At 43.5% G+C, this 24,775-nt stretch overlaps 1 protein-coding gene across 1 annotated transcript in view; it reads left to right on the top strand.

Annotated features, from left to right (window-relative positions):
- MALRD1 (MAM and LDL receptor class A domain containing 1) overlaps window positions 1–24,775 on the top strand; it is a 2,333,045-nt gene that overhangs the window by 2,301,965 nt on the left and 6,305 nt on the right. Inside the window, exons 35-36 of the mRNA XM_086939858.1 lie at window positions 3,692–3,767; window positions 22,860–22,910. Coding sequence (XP_086795984.1) covers window positions 3,692–3,767; window positions 22,860–22,910 — 127 coding nt within the window. The remainder of the gene's footprint in view (window positions 1–3,691; window positions 3,768–22,859; window positions 22,911–24,775) is intronic.

Raw genomic sequence — 24,775 nt, forward strand, 5'->3', positions numbered from 1 at the left:
GTCCATCTGACCCACCTGTGTTCTTACTGCAGGCTAAACAACACTGTTCCTGAGTCCTGGAGAGTTGATATCATTCATCCTGTATACAAGAGCGGAAAGAGAAACAACCCCAGTAACTATCAAATGATATCACTCTTAGATTTCAAGGCTAAATACTATGCCAGAATCTTGTTATAAGAGCTGCTGGCTTGGGCCAATGAAACAAAGTGCCTCCCCTTCAATCAGACGGGGTTTCGCGGCCAACTTTGGTACAACAACCAACCTACTAACCCTGTCTATTTTGATAGAGAAAGCATCAGACCAACAAACCCAACTGTATAAATTTTAAAGCGGCCTTCGACCGAGTGCCCCGGGACCTACTGTGGCAAAAATTAAAGTACTGGGGCGTTCCCCGGCCTCTGCTACTCGCAATAGTTCAACCCCATTCTGATACATGGATTAGAATCAAGCTGGGTGAAGGTTTCCATGTCTCTAGGAAGATAGATATGAGTAGCAGAGCAAAACAAGGCTGCATGCTGGCTCTACTCCTTTTTAGCATGTTTATATCGGATCTCTGCAAATTCTTGACAGTGTTAACTGCCACCCACCTCAAATAGGCAGAGTATGTATCAGCAACCTCCTATACACTGATGATCTGGTGCTGGTTAGCCATACGAAAGTGGGCCTACAAAGGCTACTTGATTAACTGCTCCCCTATACTACAAGCAACTTCTTAGAGTTGAACTTATCAAAAACAAAAACAATTTCATTTGGGAAGCTAAAGAAGACCCGTTGAGGGTGGCACTTTTACAAAGTGAAAATTTACTCTACACCGCACTACAAATACCTGGGAATATTTCTTGACACCAGAAGCTCATTTGTCAAACAGAAAGAAGCACTGAGGACTGAAGCCTTGGCCCTAGAAGTCACCGCCACAAAATTGTCTAAAAAACTGCTCAGTCCCAGTTTAATCCAAATGTTGAAAGTGATGAAGGGGAAGATAATGAACGCATTGATGTATGGCCATGAGATCACAAATACTCTTTTAAATAAACTAATAATCAATATTTTAAACATGCATTTCATCTGCCAAAGTCAGCATTGCCAGCACAAGTTCGCCTTTAACTAGGTCCATTTGACCATCATGGCGTAGAGGCCTGTGCATTTATGAAGTTTTGCAACAGATTGCGCAATGCCCGGGAGAGTTTCTTGGAGGCCAGACTCTCGGCTTCACGTGAATCATAGTTTACACCTACTCAGTGTCAAGGAATTTTGGGAACAAATCCCTCCTAGTCGGCATTGAAAGCAGTCATCAACAAGAGTGTCAGTTTGTGGTCCTTTTATTTGGATAGGGCAATATTGTCAAAAAGCAAACACGCCTGGGCAGTGATTACAATTTTAAACAAGGAGTTGTACACTTTTATTTATCTAGCACGTTCGCACTTTATTGGAAAAGAAATGTCCTGGCTCTAAGGATGGGTGAATGGCCTTTTTTAAAAAACCTCCAAGAATGGCGCCGACCAGATAATCACACCCAAAGCGGGCTGTGCGGCTACCATACTGAAGGAATGGAACACATAATTTGCCTTTGTACCGCAACGCTCACTGTCAGTCGACTTCTTCTGTGAGATTAATGGATTAAGCTCGGAATTTGATTATGCCGCTAAGCCGTAATAGCAGCCTTAAGCCCTGACAACATGAAGCTGACTATTGGGTTAACAAAACTTGTCACCAAGGCGCAAAAACTGCTGGAAATCATTGGCGCCCCCAACCACTCCTCATTATGGCAGCAAGGAACTCCATCCCTGTGTCAAGTAATTGCTTTCCAACCACCATCAATCTGCTGACCACAATCTGGTACCCGAGTCGACCACTAACTGCCAAGAATCTCTGCAGAGTTTTAAGTAAAACGTTAATTTTGTACCTTTTTGCAATTTTATACAGTGCTTTTTTTAAGAATATGCTGCAAGTGTTTTTATATTGTAAGGGTTTTAATTAACCAACAATAAAAGTTCTTATACTCCCTGCAGTCTGTAGTCTGGAGCCAGGGCAGGGTAGGAAGGTAACCTGTGCACTTCAAAGGGAAATTCCTAGAAGCTTCTTCCACTTTAAAGGAGGCACTAGTTATAAATATTGGACCTCAGGCACCAACTCACCAGTACACTCTTGGACCTTTGGATACTACAGAAGAAAGCCTGCTGTGCTGCTTTGTCACCAGAAGGACTGCCACTCCGCTGCCCTGCTACTCTGCTGCATGCTGCCCTGCATGCTGCCCTTCTTGCTGAGAAGGAAGATTGAAACTGCATCCTTCACCCCAGGCTGAAGTGACTCCAAGGCTCAGTCAACTGATCTCCTGTTTTTCAGCTAAAAGGCTGAACAAGCTCCAGAGGCTTCCTGCTCCAGCTGACCTGCTACCTGCTGGAGTGAGTTCTTGACCCGCAAGTTGTGACTTTCAAGTCCTGAACTCTTGGTGTTGCCTCAGTTGAGCTCTCCTGACGTGTTTAGGCTGTTCATGAGCAAACCTGTTCGTACCAAGACTCTGCCGCCCGCACTCACTCATAATGCAAAGTTCCGCTAAACCAACTCTTCACGCTACAGCATCGACCGCCACTGTGACCTCCACCGCAAACCTGTAGCCAAGATCTTCTTCCTACTTCTATGACCATCTGACCTTCGCACTACTCATGACTTCTTACGCCTAGAACCGAACTTTTGACAGTGAACTGAGAAGGTAACTCTTTGAATTGGATGAACCTGGCTCCTGTATCTCACTCACACTCTATTGAAGTTAGTCTGAACTTGTGAATTTCTCTCAGTCTTGCACGACCAGCTCGCCGTAAGTGGTGGTTTTTGGTGCTATTTTCACCAAAATATTTAAAATTGCATAGCTCAGGTTCTACTGATTGGATTTTTGTCCTTTTGATGTCAAATTATTTGTTACATTTTTATAAATGAGTGTGGGGACTTGTGCCATGTTTTCACCATATTACTGCTAGAAGTGCTGCATAAATACTTTACACATTGCCTCTAAGTTAAGCCTGCCTACTCTGTGCCAAGCTGCCAGAGGGTTGACCAGTGGTTAATTTGGGGTTTGCTTGAGACTTCAAACTGGTAAGGATTATGGTTCTTGCTTTAGTAGTGTTTTACTCCCCTTAACCAGTAACCCACTGTCGTACTCCTGCTTGTAGCAAAGGCAATAGGCAAGATTTAATCATACTTCTGCATATCCAAGAATAATTTTAGAAAAAAACAAGAATGTGCATTCTACTGTGAATTTTAACGTACAAATGGCTCCAACTGTTAAATTGCATGTTAAAATGACTTTCCTGACAGGTGGGAGTGTTTTGCTATGGAATAAAATATTTATTTCACAAGCATAACATTTTAAAGGCAAATTTAAATTTGTCATTTGCATACATACCAGGAAGTACGTGAACAGTAAACATCGTGAAATATGTTCGTATCCAGTAGTAAACACATCAGCATATCAAAAGATCCCACTGAATCATTCCATATATGACCTCCAAAATCTTCAAATGACATATAGACTTGATTCAATAATGTCAAATCGTTACATGAACACAATCTGTTGTCTGTTTTGTGTTTTTTAAATAATGTTTAGCCATAATTTACTACAATCTTCCATTAAATTTAAACAGTTGTGTTGCTTTTTAATATTAAGTAAAAACTGTGTCTGTTTGCATTGTTTCAGGAAATTACAAGAAATTTTAGATGGCGGGTTTGTGAATCCACTTTACGAGGATAAGAACATCACTGGGGAAAAAGAGGTAACAAGAATTTAGTAACACATCTTGTGATACGTTTCAGGAAGAAGTAGTGTTCCTTTTTTTTCCTACTCATATTACCAATATGGCGAATCTTAAATATGTCTGCAGGTTGTAAAACAATTAAAAACAGTGCCCTAATGCTATCAGCAAACAGGTGGTCATGGAATAAGGAAACTAAACCAAACAATATTCTGGTTAATTGTTAAAAATAAATAGTCACGCTGTGTTTTGTGTTCCTTGACTCAGGTCTGTAGTGGGCGTGGTGTACACTGAGAGGTCAAATGTATCATTCCTACTCCAATCCTAGAATACTTGCGAAAAGTTCCACTATTCAGTCCAGGAGGCCTATTTACTATTATAATTCCAGCCCTGGATTATTTTCTGGGAAAGATCTCTCATATATTTTTGGAACACTTAAAAGTGGGAATTTTGCATTAACAGAAGTGGATTACAGAGCTTGGGCAAAGTACTATGAATACCTGTTTTGTTGTAAACAATGAGCTTTCCCAGCTAGAAGTAAATATGCTAAAGAAAATTAACAAAAGTAAAATCATTTTATTTGCCTCACATCCCTATCATACTACGGCGACACATTATTAGAACTCCTTCATCTTAGAACTGACCACTGCTGCATCCACTTCTCCTTCACCAAACCCACCCAATACCACTGCGCTCACCACTAATCGTACAGAAGCTGGAACAAGGTCTCTGAAGATCAACTCGCCACTGCCCTCCGCAAGACACCATCGCAGACCTCCATAGAAACCAACACATCAGCATGCATCCTCCACTTATGGATCTCCGACTGAGCCAACACACTGTACCACTCAGGAAACCCTCCGGCAAACAGCTCACCAAATACGTCGTCTGGTTCTCCCCTCCCTCCAAGAGTCCAGGTCACCTGCACATGACTCAAGAGAAGTTGGAGGAGCACCAAGTCCCCAGCAGACAGCACAGCCTTCAAAACCGCCATCACCATGCAGCATCGCCTCATCAGACCCACAAAGAAAACTGCCATAGAGGAACGTACCAACACCAATGCACACAACAGCATAGAACTCTTAACGGTCATCAAATAATTTGTCAAAACCAGCACAAATGCCACTGACATCGCCCACTCGCAAACTCTTGGAGACAATGTCACCACCTTATTACATTGCAAGATCACAGACATCTATGACAGCTTCACAACGCAGGACCCTCTCGCAATCACTTCACCCAAATTTTCCAGATCCCAGGCAACCTAGCTCAACTGGACAACCCTCACCACTAACGACACCTTATGGATCATTAAGACCACCTACTCTAGAGGCCCCTCAGAACCCTGCCCACACCACATCTTCAACTGAGCCAGTGCCACCATCGCCCAGAACTCTGCCATACCATCAACTGCTCCATTGAATCCGACTATGGGGATATCCAGGTCTACCTGATATTTTTTCGGATGGGGCAGGAAATCTTTGGGCTAGACATGGTATTAGTACATTGGGTGACTTGTATGGTCCGAATGGGCTTATGGACTTCGATACATTAAAACTCATTTATGAACTAAACAATGATATGTATTTTAAATACATTCAAATACGAGATTATTTGCACTGTAAAATGAAAATAGCTGAAGTGGCCCTGTCGGATACATTAAGATGTTTATATTCAGATAAAACAAAATCACTTATCAGTTTGGGCTATGGACATTTAATATTAGGCAAAACTGACGATACTGCGAAAATAGCGGCTAAATGGTCATCAAGGCTGGAAATTAATATTAACCCCACACAGATATCTTTTTCACTATGCCATATAAACTCAATAGTCCAGTCTTCTAACCTGAGGCTACAGCTGTATAGAACTATAAAGCAGTTATATTATACTCCTCAAAGAATTTCTAGCTGGGCACTGGGGGCCCAATTCAACGACAGAACAAAATGCCCGAAATGTGAAATGGATGCTGCAGGTATCGAACATATGCTTTTTTCGTGCCCGGTGTTATCTTCATATTGGAAGGGGATAATAGATGTTCTAACTAGTAAACAAATCACTACTCCAGTTCTTACAGCACATTTGGTTTTACTTGATATACAGGATGTCAACTGTCAATATAAAGATTTAATAACCATAGTATTTGCATGTGCCAGGTTAGTTATAGCAAGATCATGGATATCAAAAGAATCCCCGAATGTTATCGAATGGTGGATCGTGATAAACAAAATAAATGTAATGGAACTCTCTTTAGCCAAACTCAGAGGTCGCAAGGCTTTGAAAAAGAAGGAAAAATTTTGGCGAAACTTTTTTGACCTGTGAAATCTCTTACTTATTGAGGCCAGTAAAATTTGTGTTTATTTCTCTTGTAAATTTATACTCCCTCTCTGAATATGTATCAGTTGATCCTCTGTTTCTGATGCTAATCATTGGTTTAATTGAAATCTTTTCTTTTTGTCTGTTTATTTTGTGCTACGTAAGTTGTACTAAGTTGTCTTTCTTGCAATAATAAAAATTTAAAAAAAAAACAGCACAAATGCCACTGACATCGCCCACTCGCAAACTCTTGGAGACAATGTCAACACCTTATTCCATTGCAAGATCACAGACATCTATTGCCAGAAGAACACAGAGAGTCCGCCTCCCCCCGTTTCGATCCGAGGCCACCGAAGTCATCTGCGGCGTTCCACAAGGATCATCACTCAGCCCCACCCTCTTCAACGTCTACATGAGACCCCTTGCAGCCATCGCACGCCAACAAAACCTCAACATCATCTCCTACGCCAACGACACCCAACTGATCCTCTCCCTCACCAGAGACCCCACTACCACCAGAACTAGCCTACACGAAGGGATGAAAAACGTCGCCGAGTGGATGAAGAACAGCTGCCTGAAACTGAACTCAGACAAGACGGAAGTCCTCATCCTGGGACCATCGCCCTCCGCCTGGAACGACTCCTGGTGGCCCCCCGCCCTGGGCACCACTCCCAAGCCAACAGACCACGCACGCAACCTGGGCTTCATCCTGGACTCCTCCCTCTCAATGACCAGACAAGTCAACGCCGTCTCCTCATCATGCTTCAACACCCTACGCATGCTCCGCAACATCTTCCGATGGATCCCGACCGAAACCAGGAAGACGGTCACCCAGGCACTCGTCACAAACCGACTGGACTACGGAAACACCCTCTATGCCGGAACCACAGCCAAGCTACAGAAAAGACTCCAACACATCCAGAACGCCTCCGCCCGACTCATCCTGGACATGCCCCGCCGCAGCCACATCTCCAGCCACCTGAGGGACCTGCACTGGCTCCCCGTCAGCAAGAGAATCACGTTCAGACTCCTCACCCACGCACACAAGTCCCTCCACGACCGGGGCCCCAAGTACCTCAACGACCGCCTGACCTTCTACACGCCCACCCGCCAGCTACGTTCGACAAGCCTCGCCCTCGCCGCCGTACTACCCATCCGAAGAGCCACAGCCGGAGGAAGATCCTTCTCCTACCTGGCGGCCAAGACATGGAACTCCCTCCCCACCCACCTTCGGTTGACCCAGGACCATTTCGCCTTCAGGAGACAACTCAAGACCTGGCTGTTCGAGCAATAGCAGACCCCTTCCCCCAAGCGCCTTGAGACCGTCCCGGTGAGTAGTGCGCTATACAAATGCTATGATTGATTGATTATGACAGCTTCACAACGCAGGACCCTCTCGCAATCACTTCACCCAAATTCTCCAGATCCCAGGCAACCTAGCTCAACTGGACAACCCTCACCACTAACGACACCTTATGGATCATTAAGACCACCTATTCTAGAGGCCCCTCAGAACCCTGCCCACACTACATCTTCAACTGAGCCAGTGCCACCATCGCCCAGAACTCTGCCATACCATCAACTGCTCCATTAAATCCACCGCCTTCCCAGAAGTCTGGAAATGCGCAGAAATCAAACCCCTGCTAAAAAAAACCCTCTGCCAACCCAGAAAGACCTGAAGAATTACAGACACATCTCTCTTCTCCCATCCAAAGTCATCAAGAAGGCCATCAACACCCGACTCACCAAATTCATCGAAACAAAGCACATCTTGGACACCTCCCAATCAAGCGTCAGAAGCAACCACAGCACCAAGAATGCACTCCTCGCCGCAACAGACGACATCCGCAACCTTCTTGACCGAGACTAAAGCACAGCCCTCATCCTCCTGGACTTCTCTGCTGCTTTCAACATCATCTCTCACCACACCCTCTACGCAAGACTTTACAATTTCGTCATACTTGGCAAATCCTTATAGTGGATCCTCTCCCTCCTCACCAGCCGAGCCCAGAGAGTCAGACTCTCACCACTCTCCTCAGAATCTACAGAGATCAGCTGGGGAGTCCCTCAGGTCTCCTCTCTGAGCCACACCCTCTTCAACATCTACATGGCGCCACTGACAGCCATTGTCAGAAACCAAGGACTAAACATTGTCTCCTATGCCAGCAACACCCAGCTGATTTCTTTCCTCACCAACGGACCTACAGCTGCAAAGAACAACTTTCACAACAGGATGAAGGCATTTACCACTTTGATGAAGGATTACTGCCTCAAACTCAACTCCGACAAAACCAAAGTCCTCATCCTGGAAACCATCCCCTCCACCGGGTACAACTCCTGGTGGCCCGCAGTGCTCAGAGAACCCCCCACCCACCTCACTTCTGGGTTTCCAATAGGAAACGGTGTGGGTTTTAAACATTTACCCGCAGAATAACCGTCATATAGCACAACCATTCAAATTTCTTTTCACAGAGCTATTATCAGTTATCTTTATATATTTCTTTGTGGAGGAAATAAACCTTTTGAATGTAAATACCTAAAATGTAAATGATCTATTGAAGATTTTTAAAATGTAAAATGTACCTGGAGTTTAAAGTTGCGGGTGTGCAAAACTCATATCATATCATTTGCTGTAGCGTAATCATGCGAAATTACAACACAATTATGCAAATTATGCATAATTACGCGGAATGCAACACACACTCGAAAAATTACCTCAACAGTCCTTCCATGTACAATTTCAGGTCGAAATTGTAATTTTGAGTTAACTTCCAGTTGCCAGCATTAAAACATTTGTAGCTTTGTGCTAAAACTTTACCAGAGCAGTCCACTCAGGGAAAAATGTACCTGAAAGGTTAGTGGACCACACACTTTGAAAGAATTGCTTCTTGCATTCAAAACACTTCCATTTGCTTTCAGATTTGTAGTTTTGCTCTCAAAAATTACTTGAACGGTCCACTCGGGGAAATAATTTGCCCAAAATGCTGTTTTCGTTCATAAATGACCCAAACAACTTGCACTTAAATTTCTCCCAGATATTGCGCAATGTGGTATAATTGCATACTCTGTAAATTCACGTAAATATTGTTATGCAACATTACCAAAGTTCCGCAAGTGTAATTAAAATGTATCCTAGCCGTTTCTAAGATCTATGAAAGCAAGAAATATGTTTCTCCTAACTTTCCCCTCTTATGGAGTAAAAGCAGTCTTCAGATAATGAGGAAATACCCCCCAGAATACTAAAAAGACATTGACGAGTGAATTGTAACCCTAATCTTCTGCTTGTCTCCTGCTTAAACTCCCTCAACTCATTGGGATGAAAGTGAAATGTGTGCACAACTAACAGCCTATCACATGCCTCACACGAAGGCAGTCTCATAACATAAACAGCACTCTCACACTATCAACAGCACTCCTACGACCCTTACTGAATAACAGGTTCACACAACAGTCAAATCTCAGACTCTCACAGACTGGCAGTGACAAGCAAATGAGAGCACACACCCAGCACTCGCAAACCCGCAGAAACATACTAAACTCAGCACTCTTGTACTCTCACAAATTAGTAGTCAGACACTACCAACAGCAATCACACGCCTCATGGAGTGTGGGCCTCACACTAGGACACATCTCTCACACCTCTCACAGGTAGTAGTGTCACACTACAATAACAATCTTGCACCGTCAAAAAGGGCTCATACCACTCACAAATCATATCAGACCACACAAATTCGGGGAGCACTTAGACCACTCATAAATTACAACAAAGCCAATACTTAAAGAGCTTCTTCGTTGTGTGCTATTGCGAATGTCTGGGTGAGTCAGTAAATGCAAGAATGAGTCAATGGGTTGATGAACTGATGCATACGTGAAAGGTTGAAGGATGACTGACTAAATTCATGGTATGACAAATTAGTGACTGTATGCAAGAAAGCATCCAAGCATATTCAATTATAAGTCAAACCTTTTGGCAATATTCATGTAAGGAAAAGTAAGATCTATTGAGTTTGACAGCACATTTTATTTAAAGAAGCATATTCAGATATGACCATCACTAGAGCGCACATCCACTAGATAAACCTAATTCGCTCCATTAACACTTTTTCTTTACCCCTTTCCTGGATTACATATAGTGCCTTGGTTGTACATTTTCTTTGCCTTCATTTTTGTATGGGGGTAATTTTGAGCAGTGTATTGCACAAGGGTAAGTATGATAGTGGTTCTCTGCCACTTCTTTCACTCTTTTTGCCTCGCTATGCCATTTTTTCCACTCTCTTCAGACCCTTTGTGTGACTTCTATGCCAATTCTCTTGCTCTTTTGACTTGTGTCATTTCTCTCATACTTTTTTCCTCCTGTGTGTGATTTTTCTGTGCCATTTCTCTCACTCTTTAGCATCTTTGTGACATTTTCACGCACTTTTTCTGACCTTTGTCATCTCTCAAGCCTCTCTGTACTCCTTTCCCTGCCCTCTCAGGCCTGCCTTCCCCACTACTTACCTGCTCCTTTGCGCCTCTCTCCTTCACAGCCATTACTTTTCCTCAGCTCGATCCACTGTCCCCGCGCTCCTCCACCTTGCAGGCCCTAACTAATGGCAGTTGCGGAGTGGACGCACAGTGGACATGCCACTGTCGTGCCAAAGGCATAAGAAAGGCAAGTTCTTTCTATGCCTCTACTGCATCCCATGCCAGAAACTCATGCCCCAATACACTTCACTGTCCAGTCACTCCACTTTGTACCTTGAACCCCGGATGCCCCACCACCCTCTGCTGGCATGCCACACCACACAACTCTGAAGGAGCCTTCACCAGGTTCTCTACCACTTCGCCGCCATCACTTTACCCACAACACCTACTTAGAGCATATCTACTACACTCACCCCAACACACACTCAAACATATACTAGAAACCCCCCCCCCCCCTTCTCAACACCTGCTCACTCAGCAAGAGCGCTACAGAGGTTCTGGGACCTGCTGAAAGACACTGCCCCAGACCTCTTCTTCAACATGGAAACAAGGCTTACCACAGCTTCAAAACCAGACATCGCCACTGTTATCCCCACTTGATATGAGATCTCCAGACAAGACTGCTAAAGCAGGCCCATAGGAGGATTCACAGTGGTCTACAAAGATACCTTCATTGGGATCACTGACAGAATATCGACATTGAAAAAATGAAGGTACAAAAATATCAAAGCAAAAATATTGTTGTGCAGAATATCGAAGTCCTATCTACATAATGGTAAGTACAAAAATATTGAAAAACATATAATTGGTAAAAATAATGGTTTTTAAAAATGTTTAAAAAATAATGTAAAATAAAAGAAATAATACATATCACAAAAAAAGTTCGAAATATTAGAAAATGGTTAAAATGATAAGTAATACATGTAATGTAAAAATAAATTAAAGATACATATATGAAAAATATAATTTATTAATGCACTTAATAATATTGTTAAATACATATTTTAATAAATTATACATTGTTCAAAACATATAAAAAATAATAATACATATATAGACATACACCAATTACATGAAAAAAAATAATGATTATATATATATATAATATATATATATATATATATATATATATATATATATATATATATATATATATATATATATATATATATAAAATTAAAACATTTAAATATTTGTAATCTTTTTTAAATACATTTTACACTACATTAACTGAAACAGTAGAGAACATGTTGGATAGCGGAGGGGATGAAATTACTATTCCTACTCCAGAGTGTGCAACAGTAGGGAAAGTGTTGGATAGCGTAGGGGTAAAAATTACTATTCCCACTCCATCAAATGCAACAGTATGGAAAGTGTTGGATAGAAAAGATAAAAAATTACCATTCCTACTCCGGTGAGTGCAACAGTAGGGAAAGTGTTGGATAGCAGAGAGTTAAAAGTAATATTTCCAAAAAAGAAATATAAGAATAAAAAAGAAACAAAACGCAACTACAAAAAAACAATTGTTAATAACACAAAAATAAAAACCATATAAAATATAACTAATTACAAAAGATAAAAAAATAATTTGATAGTAAAATATATTAAACATTAACCACAAACATGAATTTATAAAAGTTTAAAAACAACATTTTACAAACAAAAAATTATTTTTATAATAAATCATTTATGATCCCCCAATTTTTTTAAATAATTTTTAAATAAATTACTTAACACCATATTCCCTTTTAAACGCACAAACAAATCCCACAAATGTGACACAATTAAAATATTTATCAATTAATTATTTATAATGTACAACCAATTAATAATTAGTTAATAATGAATAATTACCACAAACACTATAAAATCAAAATATAAAATACATACTAATAAATGAAATATATTAATTACTGTATTCTAATTAAATTACTTCCCACCCTATTCCCCTATAAACCCACAACCCGCAAATAAAAATCAATAAGCAATTAATTAATAATAAATTAATTATTAATGCTAATAAATAACAATTAATATTTAATTTATAATAATTAAATTACCCACATCCCACACCTAAAATAAATAACACAATGAATATGGTTATGAATTAATTATTACAAATTAATAAGCAATTAATAATTAATAAACAATATTGTAATTATAAATACTAATAACTAAAATGTATAAATTACTTTATTATAACTAAATAACTTGTCACCCTATTCCCCTATAATCCCACAATGTGCTCCAGAACTAAAATATGCAAAAATGATTTAACATAAAATTAATTACTGCAAAAAATTCACATATACATAAAGAAAGCCATACTAATACATATAAAATACATCACATACTTTTAACACACATACTAAAATACAAAACAGTAATATAAATATAAATATCAATATTATTAACAACGATATTTTTACTAATGACAATAGTGACTTTGATATAAAAAAACGATATTTCTTACCTTCAAGTCGATATTCTGGTCATCGATATTCTTGCAGTCGATATTGTGCCACTTCGATATTTACAACTTGATATTCTGGCACTTCAATATTGTTACTTCGATAATCTGTCTGTGCACCCTTCATATGGACTACCTCCGTTGAACCCGGCATGGAGCACCTCAATTTCCTAATTATAAGTCCCAGCACATTTCACCCTTGGTGGTACCCTAGTCTACCACCCCCAGTCCCCTGAAGGAACTTCACAAACAACATCATAAACATTATCACTCTCCTACTCCTCGACACCAGCACTTTCATTCTAATAGGAGACCTCCATCTTGAAGACCCGACCAATCCCAACTCAGCAGTCCTTCTCAAGCTCAGGAAATGGGGACAAACCCAAAACCCACCCAAGGTGATGAATACATCCTAGACCCCGTCTTCATGTCTTTTGACAACATTGTGACTAACACCCCCAGACCCATCACCTAGACAGAATACACTATATTCAGTTTTACAATCAACATCCATCAATGCAGAAGAGCTCCCACAGTGGACACAGCATAGCGACACTGGAATAACCTAACAGACGTGGACTGGATGATTGCCCTACTTAAAAAACAACCAGAACCCACAGACTTCCTGGCATGTAACATCGAGAACTGTGCAAACATTCTGGCCCATATAAAATCAAGCAACCCAGCAAAAACCAGAACACAAACCAGCGGGTACACTGAAGATCTCAAAATAACCAAGTGACAGTACAAACAAGTGGAACGGAATAGAGAACAAGCAAAGGGTAAGAAGAAAAACACGCCTCAAATCTGCCCAGATAAGATACCACCAGCTCATCCGAGAAACTAAGAGGAAGGCCCTAGTTGAATGAAAGAATTCCTGCTCCAACAGTAACATTTAAATCTTTGCAATCATCATAGATTTCAGCACACCCACAGATGTCACCCAAAATATCAAACCATCCCAAGACCTGTGCAACAACCTCTCAAACTTCTTCTGTAGTAAGCTTGCAATCATATACAGCAATTTCTCCCTGCAATTGGACTCCATGGCCCTCTCCATAGGTCTCCCATTAATGAAGGAAATCAACACAATCACCACATGGGACACCATTAGCACAGAGGAAACCACAACAATCATGAAGACCAATTACTCTAGGGTAGTGACTGGATCCTATCCCCACCTTGCCCTCGACAAAGGAGCACTCCCTAACAGTGAGGCCCTAAGCTCTATTGTCAACACGTCGATCACTAAAGCTACTTTTTCAGAACCATGGAAATTCCCAGTCGACCCGACCAAACTCACTAACGCTCTGAGATCCACAGGGTTCCTCGCCCAGCCTAGTGCTCTTCAAAATCTACATGACCCCACTGGCCGACATCAGAGCTCACAACATAAACATCCTCACTTACACCGATAACACACAACTGATACTGTTCCTCTCAAACAAAACAACCAAACAATAGACACAAGTTCAGCAAATGCATGATAGAAGTAGCAACCTAGATGAAATCCACTTGACTTAAGTTCTAGTTTAAGAAGAACAAGGAGGTAGTCCTTGAGAATAAGGCCGCACAATGGGCCTCCAAGTGGTGGCCCACAGACGTTGGACCCACCCCCACGTCCTGCTTGCAAGTGAGAAACCTCAGAATCAACATTAACAATAAACTGGACATGACCACTGTGATAAACTGGGTTTTTGTTTGAGGGGGGAGGAACCCCTGTTTAAGCATGAACCACAATCCCTGTCAAGATCAACCACACAATTCAATAAATTACGCTATGGCTAAACCTCTGGTAGCTTGGTGCAAAATCAGTCATGCTTAACTTAGAGGCAATGTGTAATGTATTTCTGCAGCACTTAAACAGTAATAAAGTGTAAATGAAACACAAGAAAAATCCCCTAGTAATTTAAAAAAATCTAATAAATTGTTTGACACCAAAAGAAACAAAAATCAATAGACCTGAAGATGTGCAATTTCAAAGATTCAGTTAAATATAGTTCCCAAAAGTTCAAAGCGCTTGTCGCTGTAGCGTGAATATCCTATCAGGCATCAAGGATGGTCGTTGCTAAAGGTTCATGTTGGTGGTCCCTGTGGGCTCTTGATACCGTAGCCTCAAGTGCAGATACTGTATTGACGTTCATCTCTTGTGTTCACTGTAGTGTAGAGAATTGGGTTCATCAGAGTTTCAACGATGGGGAACTTGGAGTATGAGTCCATCAAAACCAGAGTGTTGCGGCCATCGGGGAAGCTCCTGATGTCGATACTCACTTTGGACCAGGGTGGTTCACTAGGCTCCTCTGTGATAACTGGAGTTTGGTCTCCCCCGGTGATTGTGCATGAATGGCAGTTCTGAATGATGTCCTCTACCAGGGCATCAATGGCTGGGAACAACACTTTGCTGCGTAAGCGTGCCTTGGTTTTTGCCATTCCTTGGTGTCTGACGTGTGCCAGGTTAATGACCTGATCATGCAGCCTATTAGGGACTATGATGGCATGGCCCCGCAATACAATTCCATGTTCACCTTCCCTGAGTTCATTGCGGACTCTCCATAGTTGTTGTCTCACGTGATATTCTCTCGTATTCAGGGAGTGCACCCCATCTAAGAAGTTCTGCCACCCTCTTGCAAACAGGGCTTCCTTGACTCTTGCTAGATTTTCATCCAGTGTTGTTGCTGTCCCAACTTCCTACAGTGTCAGTGCCTTGGGACATGCCACCTGGGTTACCATCCTGACAAAGGTTTCTGTATGTCCCTCCTCCGTCTGTGGGTTCTGACGCATGTCTATCGTGTTGGGGTGGCGCGGGAGGTAGTCAGCCGGATTGTTTGGTGCCAGGGTGAAACACAACCTCGAAACGGTACACCTGAAGTTATACCACTCATCACTCTATCCTGGGGGGAGCCAGTCTTGATGTTCATGTGAACAGGGGGGAATCAGTGGCTTGTAGGCTGTTACCACACAAAACTCATCCCCATAGAGGCACAGATGCAAATGCTGGCATCAGCTTCCCTCTCGATCTCGGTGTCTGACAAAGCTCAACTGGCGTATGCAATTGGGGGCCCATTCTTTTCCATCTCTCTCCTGGAGGAGGACAGCCCTGAGGCTGACCAGACTTACATCAATGACTAGCTTGGTGAGCTTCCTGGGGTGGGCGCACGCCATGACTGTTTTGTCCATCAGGGCCGCCTCGTGGACTGGAATGCTGTGGTTGCTTTCTGAGTCTACTCCCAGGCTTCCCTGCTGTGTGTGAGGGCTTGGAGTAGATCTGATAGGGTGGCCAAGTTTAGAATAATCCGCCCATAGTATGTGGCAATCCACAAGAACCTGCGAACCTCGGTTGGTGTGGTGGGAGTTGGGGCTGTTCGGAGGCCTATTGCTTTCTTTGGACCCACCTGTAGCCCTTCCCCAAAGAAAATGTACCCGAAGAAGTTTACTGACTCCTGGTAGAAACAAAATGTTGCCCTGTTGAGGGTCAGGCCACAGGTCACCAGCCATTGGAGAGAGTCACGCAGGTGCATGTGATGTTCCTCCAGAGTGTTTGAGAACACTACGATGTCATCACCGAGGTTGATGACTCTCTGCAAACCAGATAAGTTTATCAGATGGCATTCTGGAACACCTCGGCAGCCGACAACACCCCAAAGCTCAGCCTCTTATACCTCCTGAGGCCCACATGGGTGGAGAATGTGGTGATATATCTGCTTTCGTGTGCGAGCTCCAACTGATGATACCCAGCATTTAAGTTGAGTTTGCAGAACCACTTCACCCCGTTGAGGTTAGCCATGATGTAGTCCATAGTGGGTGTTAGGCCACATTCCCTCTTTGCAGCCTGATTGTGGAGGAGCATGTCGACACACAGCCAGATGGGCTGCTTGGGCTTTGGTATGATAACTAGGGGCCTGACCCACTGGGTCAGGCCGGTTACACGTTCAATGACGCCCAGGTCTTCAAGTTTTCTCAACTCCTTTTCCACCTTCACGAGTAAATGGAAGGTTACTCTTCTGTGTCTTCATTCTGTTGGCTTTATTGAGGAGTCGCGGTGCAGTTTGAACTGCTTGCCCTTGAGCTTGCCCAGGCCCTCGAACAGCTGTGAGAACTTTCGGAAGATGGCATCGGCATGGGAGTTGTTTACTTGATTTGTGATAAAGACTAAACCCAGGTCCTCCGCCATGTGGTAGCTGAGGATGGTTCCCTTTTTTCCGTCCATCATGTAGAACCTTATCCGTGTTGCGTGCTTGAAGCTGGTCACTTCCACTGCTATCACTCCTCTCAGAGGGAGAGGGTGTGTCCCTCCATATGTGTAGATTCTTGCATTTGTGGGTGAGATCGGGGCACTGCGTTAGGCGTTCATACTGCTCAGAGTCCATGACATTTACTAAGGCCTCAGTGTCCATCAGTGCTTGCACCGTCGAGCCAGCCACTTGAATGGGGCACATGGGGGGTGCTTGCCATCGCTTGTCGGCATGGCCTGCAAAGGATATGATGAACATGTTGTTGTCTACCCCCTCTGTGTTGAGCCCAGCTCCAGGTGGTGCATCCTCTCCTTGGGTGAGGTGGTCTTCCATCGAGAGTTGCCTGATGTTGGGTGTGAGGCCATGTGGTCTTGCAAAGGCTGACCATGATTTCCCGCACATGCACACCCTCGCAAACTGATTTTGTTTTGTGCGCCAGGGGCAGACATCTCTTTTCGCATAACAGGGACCTGTCATTAGTTGTTCGCCTCTGAAGTTCCCACAGGGTTCACATGTCTGATGGCACGGGGTGGGTTGGGGTGTCTTTGAAATGCCTCGACTCTTTCCTCAACTTGGACCGGATGTGGAGTGTAGGAAATGTTGAGTGCTGCCTCCATTTTGTCAGTTCGAGAGTTTGATAGCTCTTGTAACCTGGCAAGTATGAGGATGCCATCCAGTGACATCCCTGGCTGGCGAAGGATCAGCCACTATTGTAGCACCAAGGTGCATCCTAGGATAATCTGGGCTCTTATGTATTCCCTTTGATCCCAAAATGTACATGTGCTCTCTAACTGCCTCAGTCAGGCATAGAGCATGTAAACTGTCTCTGTGTCAGATTGTTTGGTCTGCTGCAACTTGAAACACTTAAATTCTGGGTAAAGTTAGAGGTCGAAGTGCTGGTCCAGAGCCGCCACCGCAGCCTCAAAGTCATCCTCATCCTCTGTGTCTAGGAGTGTTTGGAAAAGATCGTAGAGTTCTCCCCCTTTATAGTGCATAAGCAGAGATCTATTGACTGTCCCGTCTGTCTCCCTAATGCCTCTGAAGTAGTTGCTGAGGTGCCCTATCCAGGCCTTCCAGTGGGGGGCGGCATTCGCGGGGTCTGCAAGCTCGCTGAACAAGGGAGGCAGCATCACTGTGGCATAGCTGTGGTGTTGGGGTGGTGCAGTGGCACCTGCCTGTGGGCCATCTGCACCTGCTTGAGGAGGAGCCCTTGTGATTGGTGGCTATCATGCTGTAATCCACTTTCCTCCTTTTAGTACTCGGCCTGATTAATCTGTCTGAAGTCTGTATAGTCTGCCATGGTGCAATCCCTTCCACCGGGCTTCATGCAGGCTCATCCTCCCTGCCTCCTCGCAGGGCAGTGATGCTAGTGGGTGTTTTGCCTGAATGATTGGGAGATCCCAGTTACTCAGATCCCCAGGTGTATGGCAGACACCTCTCTTACTTGAATGTCTCTGAGATGTGTCATGCACTGTGAAGGTTATGTGCTTCTTCTTCTTTTTTCCATTCCTTTGCAGTGTTTGCTAGTGTTGGCACCATGCTATGTGCTATTTCACTGTGTTTTATATTAGGCAACGCATGTCTATAGGCAGTCGTCCCCCTCAGGGCCATGAGGGGCGTTGCGCAATCACCTCTTGTGTGGGTGTCGATCTTCAGCGCTCCTGCACCTCGCATAGTAGGCCTCTCATGGCCCGCTGTGCACGTACGGTGAGGAGGGCGGGGCCAACGCTCCACGACAAAGGAACCAGCTGAGCAGCAGAGCGGCACCCGACTGCCTGTATTGAGGGGGCTGCAGGCGGTTTCAGTTGGGGTCCGCGGACAATGCAGTCCTCGTGGACGGCGGGGGCTCGTGGCCGCCGATGTGGCAGCCACTGAGGGGGTGATCTGCCACACATTGATTTAGGCCTGCGGGTTGCGCAACAGCACCGGCAGCAGCAGGTGAGCCAGCAATGCGCAGGTTCAGTACTGGACTTGTCGATAGTGTAGAGGGTGTCCCTTGTGTGCATGGGACTTTCCCTGAATCCCCAGATTAAATGGACACTTACACAGTGATGCAGTGTGGTTGGAAAGACCCCAAGTGGTCTTTCCTTGTTTATTTATCTCCTCTGGGTGAGCCTGCCCTGAGGTGTGTTACAAGTGCAACAAAGTATAGGATGGCTCTCTACAGAAGCTAGTAAGTGCGCTTGCCAGATAAATTAATAGACAGAGGCAACAACAACATACAGAAAGAAAGAAAGAAAAGAAGTGAAGAAAACAGGAATAAAGTATAGAGAAGTAGATAGGAAGCGCAGAAATAGGTTAGAGAGGGTAAAAAAAAGAATCTAAGTCTTACCTGTGTTTTGGTTTCCACGGAGTGGCCTGGAGGGACAACCACAAACTGGACCTAGAAGACAGAAGAAATAATGTAAATTATACAGCTTAATTTTTCACTAACTCGGAAATTTAAAACTTAAGAACACATGTCCAACTTTTTAAATGCACTTCCCCTGCTGTACAGGCTGTTTAGGGCCTAACCTAAGGGTGACTTTTTGTATTGAAAGCAAGGTTTAGACTTACCAAAAGGGTTATTTTGCCAGTTTGAAATGGCAGTTTAAAACTGCACTACAGGCTGCCGAGGAATGCCTGAGGCATGTTTTAAAAGGTTACTTTAGTGGGTAGCACAATGAGGGCTGCAGGTCCACTGGTAACATTTAATATACAGGCTCTGGGTACGTGTGGTACTACTTTACTAGGGACTTATAACTAAATTAATTATGCCAGTTGGTTATAAGCCAATTTTATTATGTTTTAGAGGAAGAGTACAAGCACTTTAGAACTAGTCAGCAGTGGTATTGTGTACATAGCCCTAAAAGCCATCAAAACAGTTTCAGAAAATAGGGAGGATGAAGGCAAAAAGTTTCGGGTTGACCTTACAGAAAGGACTAAGTCAACCACCGCCCAAGTCAACGCAGTGCTCTCCGCCTACTTCAACACACTAAGGATGCAGAACACAATCTTAAAGTGGCTACCAGACAACACAAGGAAAATGATCATCCAAACCCTCATCACTAGCAGCAGCACTATGAAAACACCCTGTTCGCTGAGGTCAGTAACCAGCTCACAAGAAGACTGCAGACCATCCAAAATGTAGCAGCTATATTAGTTGTCAACCTCCCACACCTATCCAGCAGCAAACCACACCTTAGGGAACACCACTGGCACAAATGTTCATATTTTAAACTCCTCAACCACACCTATAAAGCTCTCCCTGCCTACCTGAACAACAACATTTACTTCCACCAACCTTCCAGACACCTACGCTCTGCCGGTATCTCAATAACACACAACCCATGCATGCACAAAAGCAAAGCAGGGAACCTGGCCTTCCCATACCTGGAATTTAACAACAAGGAGGGACAGATTGAGGACAATATTTACCGGGGTCCAATGTACGTGTCCTACTAAACTGGTAACCAAAAGAATGTACAAAGTTCCCCAAAAGGTAATGGTTAGAGGAGTGACTCTCTCACTGAAAGTTGTGTAAATTAGTGACAGGGGAATAAAGGTAATCCCTTATCGGAACTAAGGATGCCTCACACAACTAAAAAGCTGGACGACTGTTGTCATCCTACCTGATGGTTGTTTTGTATCATCATTGGCCTCCTGCTCCAGCGACAGGCTGGCGGTGCAATGCCTGACGGGTAGCACGGGGTGCTACTCTTTGGTGGAGTTCTTTTGTTCCTGGCCAACAGATGCGTGTGTGTGAGGGGCCTGGGGGGTGAAGTAGTGAGCGTGAAGGAAAGGTTAAAAAAGGTCAGTATAGTCCACTTCAGGTTACTTTATTCATGTGGCTCACTGCCTTGTTAAAATAGTGAAGGGAGGGGTACCGAAGCTCAAAAGTAAGGTGGTTTGGCTTCGTTCAACCCTCGCCTATGGTGTGGTCAACATGTTTCATGCCTTATCGGCAATTCTTCAGGACCTAAGTATGCTCATCAACTGGTAAGAGAAATCTATCAAAATTGAAAGATGTTTCACATACAACCTGCGTGGTGGATGTACCAGGGCAGGAAGGAGTCCTGCGTGGGTTCCCGCCCCCTAATCCCTGGGGGATGGTCCCCACAGACTGTCCTTGTGGGGCCTGAGCTGTTAGGTGATTACCTGATTAGCTCGAGGCACATGCTGAAAAGCACCTACCCTTACCACGACGGCGAAACGGGATCGCTGTCCTGCGATCCCGTTTCGCCGTCGTGGTAGGGGTAGGTGCTTTTCAGCATGTGCCTCGAGCTAATCAGGTAATCACCTAACAGCTCAGGCCCCACAAGGACAGTCTGTGGGGACCATCCACCAGGGATTAGGGGGCGGGAACCCACGCAGGACTCCTTCCTGCCCTGGTACATCCACCACGCAGGTTGTATGTGAAACATCTTTCAATTTTGATAGATTTCTCTTACCAGTTGATGAGCATACTTAGGTCCTGAAGAATTGCCGATAAGGCATAAAACATGTTGACCACACCATAGGCGAGGGTTGAACGAAGCCAAACCACCTTACTTTTGAGCTTCAGTACCCCTCCCTTCACTATTTTAACAAGGCAGTGAGCCACATGAATAAAGTAACCTGAAGTGGACTATACTGACCTTTTTTAACCTTTACTTCACGCTCACTACTTCACCCCCCAGGCCCCTCACACACACGCATCTGTTGGCCAGGAACAAAAGAACTCCACCAAAGAGTAGCACCCCGTGCTACCCGTCAGGCATTGCACCGCCAGCCTGTCGCTGGAGCAGGAGGCCAATGATGATACAAAACAACCATCAGGTAGGATGACAACAGTCGTCCAGCTTTTTAGTTGTGTGAGGCATCCTTAGTTCCGATAAGAGATTACCTTTATTCCCTGTCACTAATTTACACAACTTTCAGTGAGAGAGTCACTCCTCTAACCATTACCTTTTGGGGAACTTTGTACATTCTTTTGGTTACCACTTCCCATACCTGGCCCCTAAAGCATGGAACAATCTCCCACAATTCATCCCAGGTTCATCCTCTCTTCATTTTTGCAGGAAGCTGAGGACCTGTTTTTTTAAGTAAACCCTCAAGGCTGGCCTCACACGAATTTTACAGAGTGTATGGATACCCTCATGGGTAGTTAGCCTGCTATGAAAACACACATACTATGACACAACATAACAAAAGAATTTTAGTCATCAAAATTCAGGTTTGAGATTTGCATGTAAACGAAAAGGGGAAAATAACACACCACTTACAAATAAGTAATAAGGTATTCAAGTGCACCTTCTGGAATCAACTCACACTATGAAAACACAGCCGCATGCGGGGCAAGTTATGCGTACTGGTTAGTGATTTAATGCCTTTATGGAATTTAAATGTGACTGTATTTTAACGTGTGTCACTATGACACTGTTTGATTTCAGTTATGTAACTACTGTGATGAATACAGAATTCAGGAAACAATATGGAATAACTGATATTGTAAACATTTACATGTTATTTGTTTCTATCACAATTTTTATTTCATAAATATTTTTATACATGAACCCTACCATTTCTCTGTTAATATGTATTAAATAGAGGTTTATTCTTTGAATGCTTATATTAATTTATAACGTATATTTGTTTCTTCAATTTCTGCAGACAAGCATTTACCCGAAAGTTCAGATCAGTGTCTCGCCATGGCGAACAAAGGTATATCTCAAATAAACATCTTTTCCTACTTTGAAACTATGCAATTTAGTCCATTTCAACATTCTTCAAATTTTGGTAGATGTGAGTGAGTGTTTTTCCAGCATCACTTTAAAAGCTCTGCAGAAATGGTAAAAAATGAAGTAGCCCAATTGCTGCATATTACCAGTGGCGTCCCGCCCATTATGGCGGACGAGCGTCGCCCCCCTCCACCAGCAGGCTCAAAACTTGTAAAATGAAACTATAATAAAACAGGTTTATTAACATCTTATTTTCCAATTTAAAATCCTGAATCTTAGGGGTGTGGCCATTGCAGGGGCAGTCACAAAGGGGGGAGTGGTGGCCACTGCTGTCAGTGCACATGTCGGTTTGGACGACCGTCTAAGGATGGCTAAACTGGCATACAAACTGAGATGTTTCCAACCAGAGCTGCGTTGTTGGATTGGAGACAGCAGGCACAGGCTCCCAGTCTCTCTAGGAATGTGAATCCAGAGTGCTCAGGCCAATCCTGATGCAGCATCTGGATTGGCCGTAAGGGGAGAAAGTTCTTTTTTTATTGTCGCAGTTCATCTCCCCCTCACACCACAAATCTCTCTGCCCTGCTACTAGTCATTACTGCTTATTACATCCATTTTAGCTACTTTTGAAACTGTGGTAATGTCACACTTTATCAGAGAAATACAGTAAGAGATTGATAGCAAAAGGATGGCAGTAACCTTTGAAACTAGATATAATCATACTGAATTTCACCCTGTGTATTGTACTGAAGATTGAGGGCATTGTGGGTTTGTGGCTAATACAGGGTTGTGCACAGTGGCGTAACGAAACCTGAAGGGGTTCCCCTGCACAATACATGGAGGGGGCACTCTACGCTTCTGACTCATTCAGGAGCTCTCAAGACAGGTGCCCACTGCCACCAATGCCAAGAGGGCCCGTGGAGCTCGGTTTGCCCCCATACCCATGGGCCTGCCGGACTATTCGTATGCTACTGGTTGTGTACAGGGCCAGTCCTGTGGCTGTGCATGTGCCTTTTGTCTTAGCAACTATGGGTAGCGACATGCCGCAGGGCATTGCTGTTGGTCAAATGCAGCAGTGGTTGGCCGATAGTCAGACCCTACATCCAGTGACACTGGAAAGGAGATATGATTGTTAAATGTGTCTATTTTGTGCTTTTGATTAATATCTAATTAAAATACTCTTTCGTAAGAGGTCTTGTTGCACACACACAGAAGCATGTAATACATGGCAGAAGGTCACTAACATTATTTTTGTAAAATGCAAAAATACAAACAGGCACAAAAAAATATACATAATGAGACAATCAACAATAATAAAATAGAAAAGGACATCAGCAAAAGGAAGTGCCCTTTGAATAGTTATTGAACATAATCCAGCCTCAAAGTGCTGTTTTAATTTGAAAAGGTATCCTCCTTCCAACTTAATTAACACAACCTGGTTAGGTCACCACACTTTTTTAAGTGAATCTTTGTCTAGTCCCTAGTAGTAATAGCACACTCAGCAGGCAATTTGTCAGAAAAGGGTGTGGTAAGATAACTTTTGTACTAAAAAGCACTAAAGTTAAGAGCACAACATAATAAAATAGCTAAGCAAATTTGGAACTATCTACTGGGGAAAAGAAGACGAGAAAATAGTTTATAATAAAGACGAGAAACGGAGATATGGATTTTTGATGCTTTATACAAAAAGCACTTAGGGGCCTATTACGATGCCGCCATTGCATCGGAGCAAGGGACCGACCACCGATTTGTGGTGGTACCGCCATTCAAATTAGGATGCGCCCGCCACACTGGCAGGCGCATCCCACATTTTTTACATTGCGTCAGGCAGTGCTGTAAGCAGCACCCGCC

The sequence above is a fragment of the Lissotriton vulgaris genome, chromosome 10 (assembly GCF_964263255.1).
Source record: "Lissotriton vulgaris chromosome 10, aLisVul1.2, whole genome shotgun sequence".
NCBI lineage: Eukaryota > Metazoa > Chordata > Amphibia > Caudata > Salamandridae > Lissotriton > Lissotriton vulgaris.